We start from the raw sequence: 18,096 nt of genomic DNA on the forward strand, positions 1-18,096 counted from the left end.
ATTTAATTAGTGAAGTGTGAAAGAATTTTCTAGATTTTCACAGTCACTGAAATCTGTTTTATTCGTAAGTGTAGCTTTGACATTGTATGCTTTTATGGACATGGAAAGAATACATGGCTCTCATTTGAAAAAGATTTCCCTAAAACCTTCACTTCAGGAATACCTCCATTTACTAACGACATACTGATCTTGGTATTTTTTTTTTTAACGTGTGCTCCTTGAAGCGTAGAGATGGCTTTTAGCACCTTTTACATGGCGTAGAAACACTGCATTGCGGATGATAATTAATCTGTCTGTAACTGTCCTCATGCTTTAACACCAGTGATAAATGAGGAAGATTGAGAGAAAGAAGGAGATGGAAAGACGGACCTTTGTGCATTTTGGGTTTTAGCCAGTATGGAAAATGATGTAAAAATGTGGTCAGTGCGTTGGCATCAACAACTTGGTTTGTGAATGTTAGCTTTTCTGTAATCACATTTAAATGATGAATTTCAAGATTACACTCAGGAGTTTTGCCTCTGACTGCCTGCATGAGTCAATTTTGGCACCAGAAACAGAAAGCAGTAGATGAAGCAAACCTGTGGCCCTCATGCACACAGAGGGAGAGAATTCAGCGTGTGTGTGTGTGTGTGTGTGTGTGTGTGTGTGTGTGTGTGTGTGAGAGAGAGAGAAATTCAGGACTTAGCAAACGGATCACATTTCTAGTTTTTTCTTTTTGTAAAATCAATCTGTTTCTCTGATGCCACTTCTACACCAGCTTCTGCCTTTGCTAGAATAGATTTGTGACCCTCCCCCAAGACCACTTGTTCTACTTTCCATGAAGTTTGGAGTGTTATTTGAGTCTTACGGTCTCTAGATGTCCTTGTGGCATTTTAGGTTTCAGATTAGTGGGACCCTATCTCCCTCACACAGTACCACCATAGAATTTCTGAATTGACAGAGATGGTTGTTCTGCAAAAGAATTTAATCACAAATTTAAAGTTTGTTAACTTAGAAAACATTGAATGTGATCGGGTCTCTTGTCTTCGTCTTTGGTTTCCCTTGAGCAGATGTTTGGTAAGAAAATAAGTGCAGTGAATTCTGAGTGGAAGTTGAGAATTTTACTTGTAACTTTACGCAACACACTGGGGTGGGGAATATATTACATCTAGAAATCAGTCTCAGCAGCTAACACAAACTCACCCATGATTTACAGCCGTGCAGTTACCACTTTCCAGTTCCAAGAGAAAGTCTCCCTCCCGTCAGCACCTCATCCTCGTTGCTTTGTGTGTTTTTGCCATCGGTATTCTCCGCTAAGTGTTACCCCATAAGGTGGCATAGCACCGAATTCCAGTTGTTCGCATGGATGTCCACCCAGAGTGCTTTGTTCTGCCTTTTGTGTAAATTGAATGTGAGTGACAGTTATTCTTGTCTTCCAAATAGTTAAAGTAAAAATGCCGCTATCTTCAGTAGTGGACGTTTCTTCTTTGTTGAATGGAAAAAAAAAAGAATGGAGGGGGCGGCTGGCTGGCTCAGTCGGTGGAGTGTGCAACTCTTGATCTCTGGGTCATAGGTTCAAGCTCCATGTTGGGTGTGGAGGTTAATTAAAGATAAAATCTTTAAAAAGAAAAAAAAGAACGGAGGAATTTTATCCTTGATCATTTTGAACTGAAGGTGACACGAAGAACCAGACCCTAAGTTCCTCTGAAACTTCTTTCCAGAAGGGCTGCTTGAGCAACGGACAAGTTCTATAAAGTGGAGCATTTTCAGAGCAGCCACGGAAGTCAGAGATGGGGCACTCGTCTTGACTTTTAGGTGACGGGGGGGACCTTCCCCAGGACATTCAGCCTCTGTGGGCCTCTCTTTCCGCATGTCCTTACTTCTCAGATAAAGAGACTGATTTAGGTTAGACGTTTCCAGGCTTTTGAACTTCACGTCCCATGTGTTGAAAGGCGTACGGAAGGAAACTCACTCGAGTGGTTGGTTTGGCGCCAGGAGTGTTGGCTAACAGCGCTGTCCGTCTTGCAGTCGCTCTGAGCCTTGAATGGCGGTACTTCTTCCACACCCTCTTCTATGTAGCATCTCAGGAAGATACCATTTTTGCCCTTGGCTCTGATGGGTTTGCCTTTTTAATTATTTCTGGTTAAAGCGGATGAACCAGTATTCAGTTCTGGTGACTTTCAAAGCATAAGGTTTTGCATCTGACTGGTACCCAGTGAGTATGAGCTTGATGTCATTGCAGCCCAGTACTTACCTGAGTAACTCAAAAATGCAAAGAAACTGAAAAATGAGCAGTCCACCTGTGCCTCTGTAGGTTCTCATCATAGTTTCTCCTGAGTCGATCTGGCGATCAGAGTTCCCCCGTGTATCTCCCTGGTTCGGGGCCTGGCTCATGCCGAGGAGCGGTGCCGGAGCAGCTCCACTCTGACTCATCTCGGGTCTGCCGCAAGGATGCCGCGGAGAGGGCTGTCCCCTGTGGTACAGGACGAGGGGCTTTGGACTCCGTGCAAGGAGCAACTGCCCTTTTCCTGAGGATCCGATGCGCTTTTATCTTGGAGAACTCGTGAGGTAGAAACCACTCCTATCCTGCGCAGGCTTGTAGGAAACTCAGAAAACTTACAAATGCTCACTTTTACATAAACTAATTTAGTCACGATCACCGATTGTTTGAAGTGTGCCCGTACTGTTCATGGCACTGGAGAGTCAAAATTCAGACATGGTGTGTTAGTGAGAGACAGATAATGAGCAACCCCCCTCCCCAATAAATGTATAATGTGCCAGACGAATGCTTTGAAGAAAAGTACACACCATGTTTTATGTACTAAGCTGTTCCTTAGAGTGGTGTTTGGCTCACAGTAAACAGTATATAGTGTTTGCTGTTTTATTAGTAGTAATTTAAATATGCTTGGTGTGGGAGACAGACCATAAAGAAAAACAAGAAAGAGCATTTGATCTTGACAAAGTACTCCAGTGGGGTGATGGGGCTTGGAGGAGCTGGTGCTGCTTTGAAATTGGGAGATCAAGGAAGCCTTTCCTGAGGTGGTGTCATTTGAGCTGAGAACACACTCCCCAGCCTTTGGATGACCTGTGGGTAAAGGTGGAGAAGGGTTGGGAAGAACATGGAGCAGTGAATACCCGGAGTACGAAGAATCCCCAGCAGGGGCCTCCGCTGCAGGACAGGGGGCCCAGGGTGGTTTCAGCGGAATGGGCCGGAGTCGCAGTCTGGGGGTGGTGGCTGGAGGACAGTTACATTGGGCTTTGCAAACCAGGAAGAGGTGGTTGGTTTATTCTCTGTGCGATGGGAGATGATCGGAGATTTCTGAGCAGTGTGTGCACCGGACCTGGTTTGCATTTTATTTATTTATTTATTTATTTATTTATTTATTTATTTATTTTATTTGAGAGTGTGCTTATGAGTGGTGGGAGGGGCAGAGGTGGGGTGGGCAGATTCCCCACCAAGCACGGAGCCCGACATGGGGCTCCGTGCCATGATCCCGAGGTTATGACCTGAGCCGAAACCAAGAGTCACTCAACCGACTGACCTACCCAAGCACCCCCTGGTTTGCGTGTTAAAAGATCCCTGTGGCCACTGGGCAGAGGCTGAGCTATAGGGGAGGGGGGGACAGAATGGAGGCAGCTGTAGTCCTCTAGGTAAGAGGCCGAGGCAGCTTGGATGAGGGAGCAGCAGTGGGGATGAAGAGAAGCGTGCAGATCGATTGTGCTCTCTTGGGAGAGCAGATGAGGCTTCATGTGGGATTGGATATGTGGGGTGAGGTTGGGAGAACAGGCCAGGTTCTGGGCTTGTTGGCTGGTAAGGTGGTTGGGTGGCAGTGATAAAGAGTTCTACTGGGGCCATGTTGAATTTAAGATGCCCGCTGGGCATCTAAGTGGTGATGTGATATAGGGCAGTCGGCGCGGAAGTTCCAGAAGACAAAGCACAGGGTGCCGTGGAAACCTGTGGCTGGGAGTTTGCCAGGTGTGGGGAGTGGGGGAAGTTTCCAGAGACCGGGAGGCTGAAACTCCCGAGTTAAGGGCGGCTTGGGTCAGGAGAGGGCATGGCGTTAGCCCCCTGGGGAAGGGAGAGGCGTCCTGGCACTGTGTGGTCTGTTGTGCGTGCAGTCTCTCTGCAGGAAGTGGTGAGGACTGCATTTTAGTGATCAGATTTTTTTTTTTTTAAGATTTTATTTATTTATTTGACAGAGATAGCCAGTGAGAGAGGGAACACAAGCAGGGGGAGTGGGAGAGGAAGAAGCAGGCTCCTAGCAGAGGAGCCTGATGCGGGGCTCGATCCCAGAACACCAGGATCACGCCCTGAGCTGAAGGCAGATGCTTAACGACTGCGCCACCCAGGCGCCCCTAGTGATTAGATTTTTGACCAGGATCTTAGGTGACCTGAACCACTGTGTCACTGCATTGCCGTGAAGGGATGTGAAGTGACTTCATCTTGTGTTTCTGTTTTTATCTGTTCGAGAAGACATGCAGAGATTTATTATTAAGTTGCTTTAGAGAAATGGCTGAGCTTTGTCTGCCCAGAAATAGCTTCCGGTAAGATGAAACATACCCGAGTTCTCCACCGAGCTGCCGGGGCCCCAGATGATGTCCCACCCAGAGACGGCCATGCTTTCACTCCCTAGCAGGATGTCTACGAAGCAGAAATAAACTTGGGATAATTTCCCAGGATATGCTTAAATTACATATTTAATTCTTTGATAGATAATGTATTCATATGGTTCAAGTATCAGAAAGCTTAGTTTCCCTCCCTGCCATCCCCCTAGTTCTTCCAGCCCCGTCCCCTGAGCAGGTGAGCTGCTTGCTTGCTTCTCAACACACTGTTGAGCCTCTTGCTTTTTTTTTTTAATTTATATATATATATATATATATATATATTTTTTATTTACTATTTATTTAGAGAGAGAGTGTGTGTGAGCAGGGGGAGAGGCAGAGGGAGAAGGAGAGAGATCTCAAGCAGAATCCATGCCAAGCACAGAGCCCTATAAGGGGCTCGATCCCCAGACCCTGGAATCATGACCTGAGCCTAAACCAAGAATGGGACACTTAACTGACTGAGCCACCCACACACCCCTGAGCCTCTTGCTTTTTTAACCAAATAGGATATTTTTGAGATCTTTCTGTATAAGTATATAAAGAATTTTCTCTTTATATTCTGCTGTATGAATATACTGTGATTTATTTAATCCGTTCCTTATTGCTAAACAGTTAGGTTCCCAGTGTTCCATAACTACGGAATGTGGTAGGGACTAGCCTTGTGCATACGTATGTCATGTTGCACGTGGGCAGGTGCGATGGTCTAATAACTCATAAGTGCGATCGCTAGGTCAAAGGGAACATGCTTTTTTATATTTTAACAAATACTGCCAAGTAGTCCTTCATAGCTTTTGTACCAATATATACTCCTCCTGGCCATTGGAGAGGACCTGGTTTCCTCTCAATGCTAACAGAGCGTGCTGTCTGAGGGCTGGGTTTTCAGTCTCCAGGGTTTGAAACAGTATCATTACGATGTTTTATTTTCTATTTTTCTTGTTATGAGGTTGAGCATTGTTTTATATGTTGAAGAGCCCATTTTTTTTAATGTACCTTCTCATTTCCTTTTCCCATTTTTCCATTTGGATGTCAGTCTTACCCTCATCTGTATGGAGGAATATTTTCTAAATACGGCCAGTAGTTCTTTGTGTGAAATAAAATGCAAATATTTTTTCTCACTTCTTTGTTGACTTTGCATGGGGCTTTTTTTTTTTTAAATACAAACATTTTGGATGTTTTAGTAGATGAACTTGTCAGTCTTTTTTATGTCCTGTAGATCTTTGGTACGAGCTATAAACATCTTTATCCTGCTGAGGTTCTCGTCCGATGTTGCGTCATTTCGGTTTCGAGGTGTAGGTGTTTGACCTGCTTGCACTTTTTCTTGGCATAAAGGTCAAAGTGTGGGTCCAGTTTCCTTTCTGTTCCAGGTGCGGCTGACGGTCACAGCAGCCGAGCAGCAGAGCGGCTGTGACCCGTCTCCCCTCTGCCCTTCCCTGTCGCCTTCACCCTCACCGCCCCACGTACCTGGAAACCTTATTCTACTCAGGTTCCACCTCTTGAACACACCCTCCACTGTGTGACACTCACTCCCTCCTTCTCTGAGTGTGTCTCCATCTGCTGTTAGGCCTTGAGGATTTTACACACGTACTGATCAAGTCACATTTATCACACACGTATTAGAATATTTTGTTTGTTTAAGAGGAAATTCGCTGAAGTGCCCTTTATTCCCACAACCTGATTGACTTGGGTCTGTTGTCCATTATCTGAAAACTGTTGTTTCATATATTTTGCCTGCTTTTATAGTTGTTTGAGGTAGGAGGGTAAATCGTTAGTCCATTATGCCTGGAAGTGATAGCTGGGAGATTTTCACCATTGACTGGAGTACACAAACGTCCGCGTAGACATAGTTGATCTCAGAACCGTCTTCCCCGAGTGATGTTGTAGAGCATTATCTCAGCATTTGAAAAATCCACTTTCTTTTCAGCGGCATGTGTAATGTTCACCAAGATCGACCGTAATCTGGGCTATGGAAAAAGTCTCAGTAAATATACAAAAAGGATGGAGAACATACAGTGTGTGTGGTCTCTGACTATGGTGACCTTCCATTAGAAAACCATTATCAGATGATACTGAGAAAAATGCCAAGTTTTTGGACATTAGCTCATCTAAAGAATCAGTTTGTCAAAGAAGAAATCACAGGGCACATTAGAGAGTCTTTTGAACCGAAGGATAATGAAAATACAGAATCTGTGGCTGAAGCTAAAGCAGTGCTTGGAGGGAGATGCATAGCTTTAAATGTTTCTGCCAGAAGAGGAGAAAGGTCTAAGCAGTGAGTTCCGTGAAGAAGGCTCTACTTCGTGAAGATAGACGGGAGCGCAGAAAAACCTGAGTTAGCAGAAAGAAGCAATTGAGACGAGATCAGGGCCAAAAACAGTGACACAGGAAACAGAAATCAATAGAAAAAATTAACCAAGGCAACACTGGTTCTTTAAGAAGATCAATCAAAATTGATCAAAAAGAAAGAAAGAGGACACTGGCTGGCGTCGTGAAGGAGGGCATGGTCATGACAGAACCTTGGCTGAGGGACAGGAGGGCCCACAGCTGAGGGCCAGTAGTGTTCCAAGATGGAAGCTTTCGGTCCTGAATCCTCCTTTAAACGATCATCGTATTCTCCTGGGTGTAGTTCCCTGCGCGTGCTGCCGTCCTGTTTTTCCATGTTCCCCTTCAGTGAGGGACTCACAGAACACCTGCTCCAGCCTCCTGAACGTCCTGCCCTGACCCTCTGGTTAGATCAGCTTTGTTACTTCTCTGTTCCGCAAAGTGTGTGTGTGTTGCCCCTAACACATTTTTGTCTAATTCTCTGTGTATGTGTGGGCTTTTCTCCTCTGTTAGCATTTTGGAATATGGATTGTAACCTAGCTCCTAGCACAGTTTTGGAATATTGTGGGGTTTTTTTTTTAATACTTTTTATTTATTATTATTATTTATTTATTTGGTTTTTTTGAGAGACACAGAGAGAGTGAGCATGGGGTGGGGGAGGGGCAGAGAGAGAGAATCTTAAGCAGGCTCCACGCCCAATGCGGAGCCTGACATGGGGCTTGATCTCAGGACCCTGAGATCATGACCTGAGCGGAAATCAAGAGTCCGATGCTCAACCGACTGAGCCACCCAGGTGCCCCGGAGCATTGCGTTTTTGAATGAATGTTCTTCTGGGACAATGTTTTGAGCCCCAGACAGCTGAATCCTGAATGGGCTTTAGGGTCACTTTTATGTATTTGGCTTAAAATGTGTGAATTTCTCTTGTTGCAGTTTAATGACATACCTAAACTGGTAAGAAAATTGTTTGAGAACTTTGATTATATCCATTATTACTGGAAATACCTTATATCAAACTGCTGATCAGTTATTTTGAGGGCTGTGGAGGGACTAGAACGCGTGTTTGGATAGTGACACTGCATTGTGGTGGTATAAACATGCTTCTTTTGGTGTTCATACCGAAACACATACTTCCATTATATTTTTTGTTAAGTGGTTAGATAAACTGTGTTCATAAATATATTTAATGCTTTACAGTCACTCTGACTGCTGTAACCTTGGTTACGAACAGTGTATTCTTTGGTTCCTAAGCCTGCACATGCTTAAGATGCCCTCTGGCCCATATGATTCAGAATTAATTAATAATACTGTTCGGTCTTTTTAGTTGTCACAGTGGTACTTTAAAGAAATATGCTTATAATCTTTGCCTCGGGGTTTCCCTAAGTTGATCTCTGAGTTGAGATGAGTGCATGGCTTGACAATGAGGATGTTTTCTCGGTAACTTGAGAGCTCTTACAGACGAGGTAATCAAGCCAGTGTGCATTACTGGGTTCGTGGAGTATGTTTAAATAAAACGTGTGACATGTCTGTTCCTCCAGTTAATTTCAGCACTTAACCTTCTGAGTAAAACAGTTTAATATGGTTTCTGTTTATACCTGAACGTGTAGCTAAATTTCACTTTACAGTTAAAATGGAACTTAGGTAAGACCTGTAGTTGAATAAATTTGAATCATTTCAATAAATTTTTCCAAAGTAAAATTGGAGAAGCCTATTTTGAGGGCTTTTATTTTCTTTTCACCACTAATGGCAAAATGGTATATGAACCTCTTAAAACATTTTAAGATTACAGCAAATCAGAAGTTCGATAAAAAGAAGTACTTTTATGTGTAAAATGCCCATAAAGTGATAAGGCCATGTCCATTTTACTATGTTTCTGGTAACCACACTTTCTCCTGCTTTTTTCTTAGGTTCTTGATTATTACAGACCACTTTCTGAAAAGCCCGGAATTGGTGAAAGTGATGTATGCCAAAATGAGCAATCAAGAAAGGTAACCCCAAAACCCAGTGTGGTTTTGAGTATTTAGCATTCCATACAGAGTATCCTGTACACATGACTGAGAAACTATGTGGTTTCTTAGTTGGCACAAAATCTCTAAATACATGTTTCTGTGTCAGTAATGGTTTTAAATTGGTTGGTTAACATTACAGCTTAGCCACAACAGGCGGTGATTTACGTGGGGCTACACGATCCAGGTTGGCGCCGCTCTTCAGTAAAGGCAAACTCAGAAACGTTTAGAACAAAATGGGATGCTTGTCCTTTGATTGCAGTTGCGTCTTCGAAATGTGCTTCTGGGTTCACATCACTGGTGTAATGATTTGGGACATACCCCACTCATGTGTGTAGTTTCCCATAGGTATTTCAGACAAAGACTGGGTACCGTCCGTGATCTCCCTGTTATTGTAGTGGGAAGAGCAGTGTCCTCGGAGCACGGAGACCATGGCTCCCTGCCTCCTTGTGATGGTAATTCTTTCTGTGACCGCAGCCAGGCCTTTTACCGTGTTGGGATTCAGTTTCTCGGCCTGTAAGATTAGAGGATGGAATGACATGATTCACAGCGCCCTGGATGGCTCCCATAGCATGTGTGTTCCCGAGCCTTATTGGAAATGTTGCCTTAGGAAAAATAAAACTTCGAAATCACAGATCTAATGATCAAAAACTTTAAAAAATGTTAATCTTTTGATTGTAGTCACAATTTTTATAATTGCTGTGGTTTTGAAATTCTTACTATCTCTGCGGCTTCTAACAATTAAGCTTTTACACCCCTTTGTAGTCTCGTTAAGTGGGGTTTCTTCTTTAATAGCTTTAACGAAAAGGAACGTTCGTGCTTTTAAAGTCAGTTTAAATGCCACGTTTGTAAATCCAGTGCCCCCCCCATCTGCATATTTCTGTTGCAGAAAAAGAATTATTTGTAGTTTCTTGACCTAAAATAGTGACGTGAAGAACAGGGCTGTCCGTCAGGAAGTTGCTTTGCAGTGAGGAATACCTGAGCACAGGGAGAATGATGCACGGCTGGATCGTGTTTTTAATATTCAGTTTTCTATTTTCCATATTCCTGTCGAAGGATCTGTTTTTAAACTGCTCTATTATGTAACCAGATGAAGATGCCAGACTAACCATTTTCCGTTTTTACTTACGAAGACGTTGTAGCCGCTGCTCCTCGTCATGCAGCGTCTGCTCACGTGCCACGGCCCCTCTCGACTTTTCTTCCCGAGAAGTGCTTTCGTTTCCTCGCGTCAGTTGTCATACGTCGTGTCACGTGGCGCCCCTGCGTGCTGCCGTCGGGCCGTGGGCCCTGCGAGGGCGCGGGCTCCGTCTTCCTCTTCCGGGGTGGCCATGTTGCCCACACAGTGCTTGGCACGTCAGGGTGCCACAGGAAGCTGTCTAGGTGAAAGCGTGAGGAAGCACGGGAATTTTCTTTCTCGTGAAAAGGTCTGTCCAGTCAGTGCGCTGACTCCTGCGATGCCGTCTGCCGACGTGGGAACCTCAGAGCCCTCAAGGCCCCTTCTGCTGGCTGCTTCACGGGCAGCGGCCTTGCCGTGGGTGCTCCTCATGTCCCCTGAGCTCACCCTCGTCGCAGCTCTGCTTTGCCCTTAACGTCATCTTTGACTAGCCTTGGTTGTGCCCATTTCTAAACATCGTGAGTCATGTACACATAACACAAATGCACCGTTTCCATCCTGTGAAAGCGTGCGGTTTGATAGTGTTGGGCACATTCACGCTGTCGTGTGGCCCGTCTGCAGAACTTCCTCATCTTGCAGAACTGAAACTGGACTCATTAAGCAGTGTGTACGCTCATTCCCCTGCCGTGGCCTCGGCAGCCACCGTCCCACTCTCTGTCTCTGTGATTTCGATGACTCTCCTAAGTGACTTGTGTAAGTGGAATCGTGCAGTCCTTGTCCTTTTGTGACTGGCTTACTTCACTGAGCATAATGTCTTCCAGGCTCATCCATGTCATGGCACGTGTCAGAATGTCCTTTCTTTTCAAGGCTGAATCCTGTTACGTGGTGCGGGTGGGCCACGTCGGGTTTATCCGCTCACCTGGCGGTGGACGCTTAGGTTGCTTCTCCCTTTCAGCTCTCATGCGTCAGGCTGCCAGGAACACAGTCGCCAGTCTCATTGTTCTGATGTGTGTGTTTCCCCTCTCCTCTGGGACCTGCTGCCCTGCCAGCGAGGAGCGTGCCCTGCTGTTGGCACAGATTGCTGTTACAGGACAGAGTGAAATCCCGCGGTGTGGCATGCGAGGCCCTGCATCACGCAGCTTCGTCTCCAGCCCCTTCCCCTGCTCTGGTCACCATGTTAGGGCGACACAGAACTTCTGTCAGTTGAGGCCTTCCCTGTAATTTCATGCTTTTGCGGATGTCCTTTCTCTGCCTGGAGCATCCTGGCCATGGCCTCTCCTTCTGGTGAATGTACAGCTGACCGTTGAGCAACGCGGTGTGAACTGCACAGGTCACTTACGTGCAGATTTTTTAAATACGTACAGTCCTGTAAATGTGTTTTCTCTTCCTTCTGATTTTCTTTTTTTTTTTTTTTTTAAGATTTTATTTATTTATTTGACAGAGATAGAGACAGCCAGTGAGAGAGGGAACACAAGCATGGGGAGTGGGAGAGGAAGAAGCAGGCTCTTAGTGGAGGAGCCTGATGTGGGGCTCGATCCCAGAACGCCGGGATCACACCCTGAGCCGAAGGCAGACGCTTAACGACTGCGTCACTCAGGCGCCCCTGATTTTCTCTTTTTTAAGATTTTACTTGTTTTATTTTAGAGCACGTGCATGCATGAGCAGGGGGAGGGGCAGAGAAAGAGGGAGAGAACCTCGAGCAGACTCTGCACTGAGCACAGAGCCCAACCTCGGGCTCGATCTCATGGCCCCAAGATGATGACCTGAAACCAAGAGTGGAACGTTTAACCGACTGAGCCACGCAGGCACTCTTCTTCCTTACGATTTTCTTAATATCATTTTCTTCTTCTCTAGCTCAGTTTTTGTAAGAACACGGTATATGATACATACAACATATGAATTACATGTTAATCAACTTGTGTTATTGGTAAGGCTTCCGGTCAATAGTTGGCTATTAGTAGTTAAGTTTTGGGAGTCAAAGTGATAAACGTGGATTTTTACTGGTGGGGGGTCAGTGCCCTGACCCCTGTGGTGGTCAAGGGTCAGCTGTACACTCATGCTTTTAGGCCCTTGTCAGAGCTTGTGTGAGCTTTTCGTGCTATTCGAATGGTTGGCTGGAGCCTGACGGCGTCAGTACTGATGGTGTGTGTGCTGGTGTGTGTGGGGGGCGCGTAGGGAGGAGGGGAAAGGGGCCTTGGCAGGGCACTCAGTCTGCGGTCAAGTAGGGTCTTGAGTTTCCCTGTTGACTTCTTTTCAGGCAATATTGGGTAATTCTATCTTCATAGTTATCGTTTCAGATTAATAAGATTGAAAAGATTAGAGTTTTCTCAACAGGGATATGTAATGAATTAACCTCTTTCCTACGCATCTGGAATGGTGCTGTGTGCCTTGTTTGTGAGAACCGAGAACATTCTCTGTGTTCTGTGGTTCAGATGAGGAACTTCACTAGAGAGACGCCTGTGGAGACACCTGGGTGGCTTTTGGGAACACACATGAGAATCACCTGAGGAATGCCTGGGCTGTGCTGCCCCCCCCACCCCCCACCCCCCCGCTGAGTTAGAGTGTCCAGTTGGGTTAGGGGCTGCCAGATTTAAAGACGTTTGAGGGTCAGTCAGTCTAACAGGTAGTGTGTTCACTGAGTGCCTATTGGCGGTCCCTGGGGCATCACGGTGACGGTGTGCGTGGCTCCGGAGGGAAAGTGCTTGGAAAGTCACCACTCATCGACTAATGGATGACAAGTTTGGGATATGGAGTCAGAATCAGTTCACATGGTTGACTCAGCAGAAATGAGAGCCTGCATTTCTGTGATTTTCTGGTCCTCCTTCCCAGTGAATCGCAGTATTATTAGATTAAAATAGCTGCTCTCGGAAAACGCTTGGGTGGTTCTCAGGCCTGTAATCTGTGTAGCAGAGCAGTGAACAGTAGAGGTGTTCCGTGGCTCACGGCTGTGGGTGAGTTACCCGCACTTGCAGAACTCCGGTTCATCTGTAGAGTGAGGACGGGGACAGTAGCCGCCCCACGAAGTTGCCGTAACTGATTGAAATCCATGGGGAAGTGCTCGGTGCCTGGCACGTGATTATCACTTGGTAAATGCATTGCTAGTTCTGCCTCTGCTTCTGCTACTAGTACCCCCGCTACCCGTTACCACGCTGTTACCACCACTTAGTCCTGCTGCTCTGCTACCTTGGCTTTTCCTCCAGCCGTTTCGTTTCCTCCTCCAGAGACCCGGGGAAGTCGGTGTTGTTCTTGCTGTCTGCCCCATTGGGATCTGCGGTTTCGTAGGTCCGGGTGACAGAGGTAGCTGGGGGAGTGTTTGAACGCAGTCTGTTGAATGCCAAAATCAGCGATCTTCCCCACAACACAAGAATTTCTTATCTCTGTAACTTGTTAAAGGACTAGTGAGATTAATTCAGCCACAGCTTTGTGCCTGTGTCTCGGTTGCTCAGGTGAATGAAAGGTTTGGCCTTTGTGGGCACACCATTCAACAAATTGTGTATGTGGAGGAGTCCAAATGTAAGTTCATGGTTCGTTGGAGCTGTCAGTCCTGAAATTTGAATTACATTTTATTTCTAGAATTAGAGAATATTATTTCATGCCCTGCTCATAAAACTCGCTCACTCACAAGTCCCCTGTCCTCCTTTGCCCCTCACTCCAGTCCTCTCATAACAAACTTAACCCATTTCAGGACAGTGCAGGGGTGGCTATTAAAATTGTAGCCTGCATTAATTTAAGCATGCGTAACTTTCAAATAAAAATTTTGCTATGGAATTTTCCCTTAAAATTCTTCACGTGTATATATATTGCTATTTTTTTTATGAAACAAATCCTCATTTTGAGGACAGACTGTGTATGTGTTTAATCAGAAGTGAATCAGAAAGATTGCAAATGACAGCCAGTGGTTGAGAGAGAAAATCCTAGAAGCTCAAGTCTGAATTGAGGGGTGTGTCTGGTAGCCTGAGGCAGCCCCGAGTGAGGATCGCGGGGTTTAAGGACGCAGGACTTCCACACCAATGTGTGACTGTAGACAGCTAGTCCCTGACCTCTTTAACTAGGTCTCTTGTTTTTTCATCGTTCACTTGTGAGTGAATAAATCAGTGAGTGAATAGCGCTTGTATTCTGTTACATTTTCAAGGAAACATTTAGTGCGGTTCCCCCACAGCTGGAAGAAGGAAGACATTCCACATCATGTCCCATTTTCCCGGATTCTGCAGGACATTTCAACACACATACGGTTTCTGGCTTGGAAATGGAGGCAGCGAATGTAATGTGCCATTAAAATAAATGATTTTGAAAACAATTTCCTACTGGAGTTGTGTGTCCCACATGTGATGCCTGTACTTGACAAGAAGGATGGTTTTTGATGGTGGCTCGAAATAGAGGAAGTTTGGGGAGTCTGGTGGGCGCTCGGGTTGGGATGGCCCCAAATTGTTGGACCCACTCCGTAATAATGGGAACCACTAGAAGTTTTTATTGACAGATAACACAGTAGAAGTAGGATCATTTAATGAAGTCTAATTTACCCTCAGGTGATATTTAAACTTGCTTTGTATTTTCATATTTTGAACATTCATTTTTTAAATTTTCCCCTTAAAATCACTTACTTCTCCTCTGCTTGGCTGTCCCTTTAATAATCACACAGTAGAGTGGAGAGGGGCATCTCCTGAGTGGGTAGAAGTCCGAGGGGTGGGTGGCCTCTGCTGAGCTTCTAGAGAAGGCAGTTTCTGTGCCAACCGTATCTGTCAGCTCCAGCTTCCAGGTCTCGCTCAGAGTGTCCCCTGGGACCCCAGGGTCTTCCTGCTGCTGCTGGGTACCTCGCTGGGCCTACCCTTTCTGTCTCGGACCTCACGCAACTGCTTCACGATCTCTTTGTCCTTTTCTTTGCCCTGTTTGGAATAATAGTCCTTAAGGTGCTGAATTCCCTAAAACCAGAGCTCACGACTTCTCATACCTAGCAATCATTGCCACACTATCCCAATTTAAAAGGCGTATTTTTAGAGCAGACATTTGGGTTCCTTAGGTGGCCTCCTCCCTAGCATTCCCGGAAAGTTGTCCTGCCTGGGAAAACTGGAAAGCCTGGCTTTATGGCCTGAGAGGACCCCATTCATTTTTAAAGCTTCTGTGTGAATAAAGGAAAACAAAAATATCCTAATGCTGAACTATTTGTTGTTCTTTTGTGCTCAATCGAGGGGATTATTTGTTTTATTTTGGATTAATGATTGCTGTAAGAAATTGGAGGCTTTTAGGAGTTTTGAAAACCAGTAAGGTTTGTGTGTGATTTTTCCAGACCGATGACCTTTCCCATCATTCGGCAGAAAATACAGGAAGAGTTTGGTATAGTTTTATTTCATACTTGAAACTTGCAGCAGTGAGCAATTTCTTTTTTTGTTTTGTCGGTTTGGTAAGAAATGCTCCGTGCCTACTGTAAGTGTATTTTCCCCATTTGCAGGCCAGAGACAGTAGCTGCCTCTCAGAGATCGTGTGTGTAGAACGTTCATTAGCCCAGTAATGAGCTGTGAATAAGCATTATTGGCCCACTGAACCTCGCCGTTGTTGTCGTTGTGGGTGTGTTATAAAACCTAATCTGACAGCGTTTCTGAAATGTCGAATTACGGGCTCACAGGAATGCATATAGAAAAGGTGCTGGTTTCTGTAGTCAGGTCACATCAAAGAAATCAAGATTTTTTAAAAAAAGGTAATTGATGAAGAGTCATTTTATTCACACAAAATATTTTCCCTAGGTAGACATTATAAACAAAGTAAGAAATTAAGAAATAAAAATATTCTCTTAAAATGCTTTCTCTCAATATTTTTAGCAATTGTACAATTTCAGTATTACATATTCACGTAAAACTCTTGTACGTTTTACAGAGTTACATTGTTGGACCTCATAATTGCGAAATTAGTGGGGGATGAGCCACTGACCAAGGATGACATCCCCGTGTTTCTGAGCCATGCCGAGCTGATCGCAAGCACTTTTGTGGATCAGTGCAAGATGGTGCTAAAATTAACCTCTGAGCAGCATGCAGACGATGAGGTAAGAGGACAGATTCCATAATCTTGGATGGAAGAGAGCAGGGAGATTTTCTAATCCAGATAGGTCCCCTCCGAGAATTCTTTTGTAAAAGCTTTAAAAAATATTGTGTAAGTAATGTATGGACTGCTATGGACTGAATATTTGTTATCCTTTCCCTCCAAATCCATATGTTGCAAACCTGACAGCCAAACTAATGGTCCTAGGAGGCTGGGCCTGTGGGAGGTGAGTAGGTCTTGAGGGTAGAGCCCCCAGGAATGGGATTAGTGCCCTTATAAAGAGACCCTGCAAGGATCCCTTGCCCCGTCCACCGCATGAGGACACAGTGAGAGGTTGGCCATCTGCAGCCTGGAAGATGGCCTTCATCAGAACCCAGCCCTTCTGATTGTGGGCTTCCTGCCTCTGCAACTGTGAGAAATCAGTGTGTTGTTTCTAAGCCACCGCGGTCTGTGGCATTCTGTTAAGCAGTCAGGACGGACGAGGACAGTATCCTTGTTTTAGAACAATTAAGAGACTATGACAAAGGAAAACAGTGCTCTTACTCCTACTATCCAGAGTTAATGACTTGAAAACAAAATCTAATTAACATATGTTCTAGGCAAAGAACATCAAATATATGTGTGCATTTAATACACAAACGTCTGTGTATTAAAATGGAAATCATGCTGTGCTGTTTGTAAGCTTCCCTTTTTTTTCTCCTGAATGTAAGTTTTGTGAAGGTAGAAGTTTTGACTGTTACGTTCATAGTACTCCACACACAGCAGGCACTTCACATCTGCAGAAGGAATGAACAATATACACTGTCAGTGTCTTCTAAAAAGTCAGTGTGGCATTAGAAGTGAAGAATTTGCCGTAGTTCATTTGTCCAGCTGTTAGTTGGCCATTCCAGTTGTTCTGTTTTCTGTTTTCTGTAGTTAGTGTGGCAGTATATGTCTTTGCAGTTCCGTCTTTGTACCTTTCCCTGCTGTTAACCCAGGAGTGGAATTGCTGGGTGTAAGGGTACATGCAGTTTCATGGGGGGGTTTTGTTTTTTTTTAAGATTTGTGTATTTTTTTTTTTTTAAGATTTTTTTTATTTCTTTATTTGACAGAGACAGCCAGCGAGAGAGGGAACACAAGCAGGGGGAGTGGGAGAGGAAGAAGCAGGCTCCCAGCGGAGGAGCCTGATGTGGGGCTCGATCCCAGAACTCTGGGATCACGCCCTGAGCCGAAGGCAGACGCTTAACGACTGCGCCACCCAGGCACCCCAAGATTTGTGTATTTGAGAGAGTGAGCACGCATACTTGAGATGGGGAAGGAGCAGATGGAGAGGAAGAGAGAATCTTAGGCAGACTCCCCGCTGAGTGCGGAGCCTGATGCTCGATCTCAGGACCGTGAGGTCATGACCTGAGCCAAAATCAAGAGTCAGACACTGAACTGACTGAGGTGCCCCGGGGTATATGCAGTTTTAAAGCTTATGGTATAGGTTTCTAAATTGCCTTCCGGAACGTTTGTCTCTGTCATTGTAGGAGATGCCCAATCGTACACCATCCTGGCTAGCTTCTTCAAGTCATTTTTTTGTTTTATTTTCCTCGAGGCCGCCCTGGATTATTCTGGTCTTTACTAAGGGGATGGAAGCATTGATACATCCTTCACACTTGAGAAATTCTCTTTATTTTTGTCTGTCCCATCTTCCTTCCCTTCTGTCTTAAAGTTAGAGTGGTTCTTTCTCCGGACTACAGCTCAGCACTGGAAAGGAATGGGTTTGTGATAACGACAGGAGAGATGAATCCCGACATACTGCCCGAAAGTGGCCGGACTAGAGAGTGTATCTTACCATTCCATCTCTGAAATTCTCTAGAAGGCGAAATTTACTGATAGGAACAAAGCAGATCAGATGTCCCCTGGGGCTGGAGGTGAAGGGGTAGATCTAACGGTGGGGGATATGAGGGTACGTTTGGGCAAGAGAGATGTGATACATAGCGTGTACATTGATAAATCTCTGTATGGGGTGCACTCAAGATGGACGTGTTTTGTTGCATTAACACCGACGTAAACGTTTCTGTGCCG

General features: G+C 45.1%; 1 protein-coding gene across 1 annotated transcript in view; it reads left to right on the forward strand.

Moving 5' to 3' along the window:
* The window catches only part of ATXN10 (ataxin 10), a 165,474-nt gene that overhangs the window by 49,886 nt on the left and 97,492 nt on the right, over positions 1 to 18,096 (forward strand). The window contains exons 6-7 of the mRNA XM_040637707.1: positions 8,805 to 8,885; positions 15,886 to 16,051. Of these exons, the coding sequence (XP_040493641.1) occupies positions 8,805 to 8,885; positions 15,886 to 16,051 (247 nt within the window). The remainder of the gene's footprint in view (positions 1 to 8,804; positions 8,886 to 15,885; positions 16,052 to 18,096) is intronic.

Source organism: Ursus maritimus, unplaced genomic scaffold (genome assembly GCF_017311325.1).
Source record: "Ursus maritimus isolate PB19 unplaced genomic scaffold, ASM1731132v1 scaffold_21, whole genome shotgun sequence".
In the NCBI taxonomy this organism is placed as follows: Eukaryota; Metazoa; Chordata; class Mammalia; order Carnivora; family Ursidae; genus Ursus; species Ursus maritimus.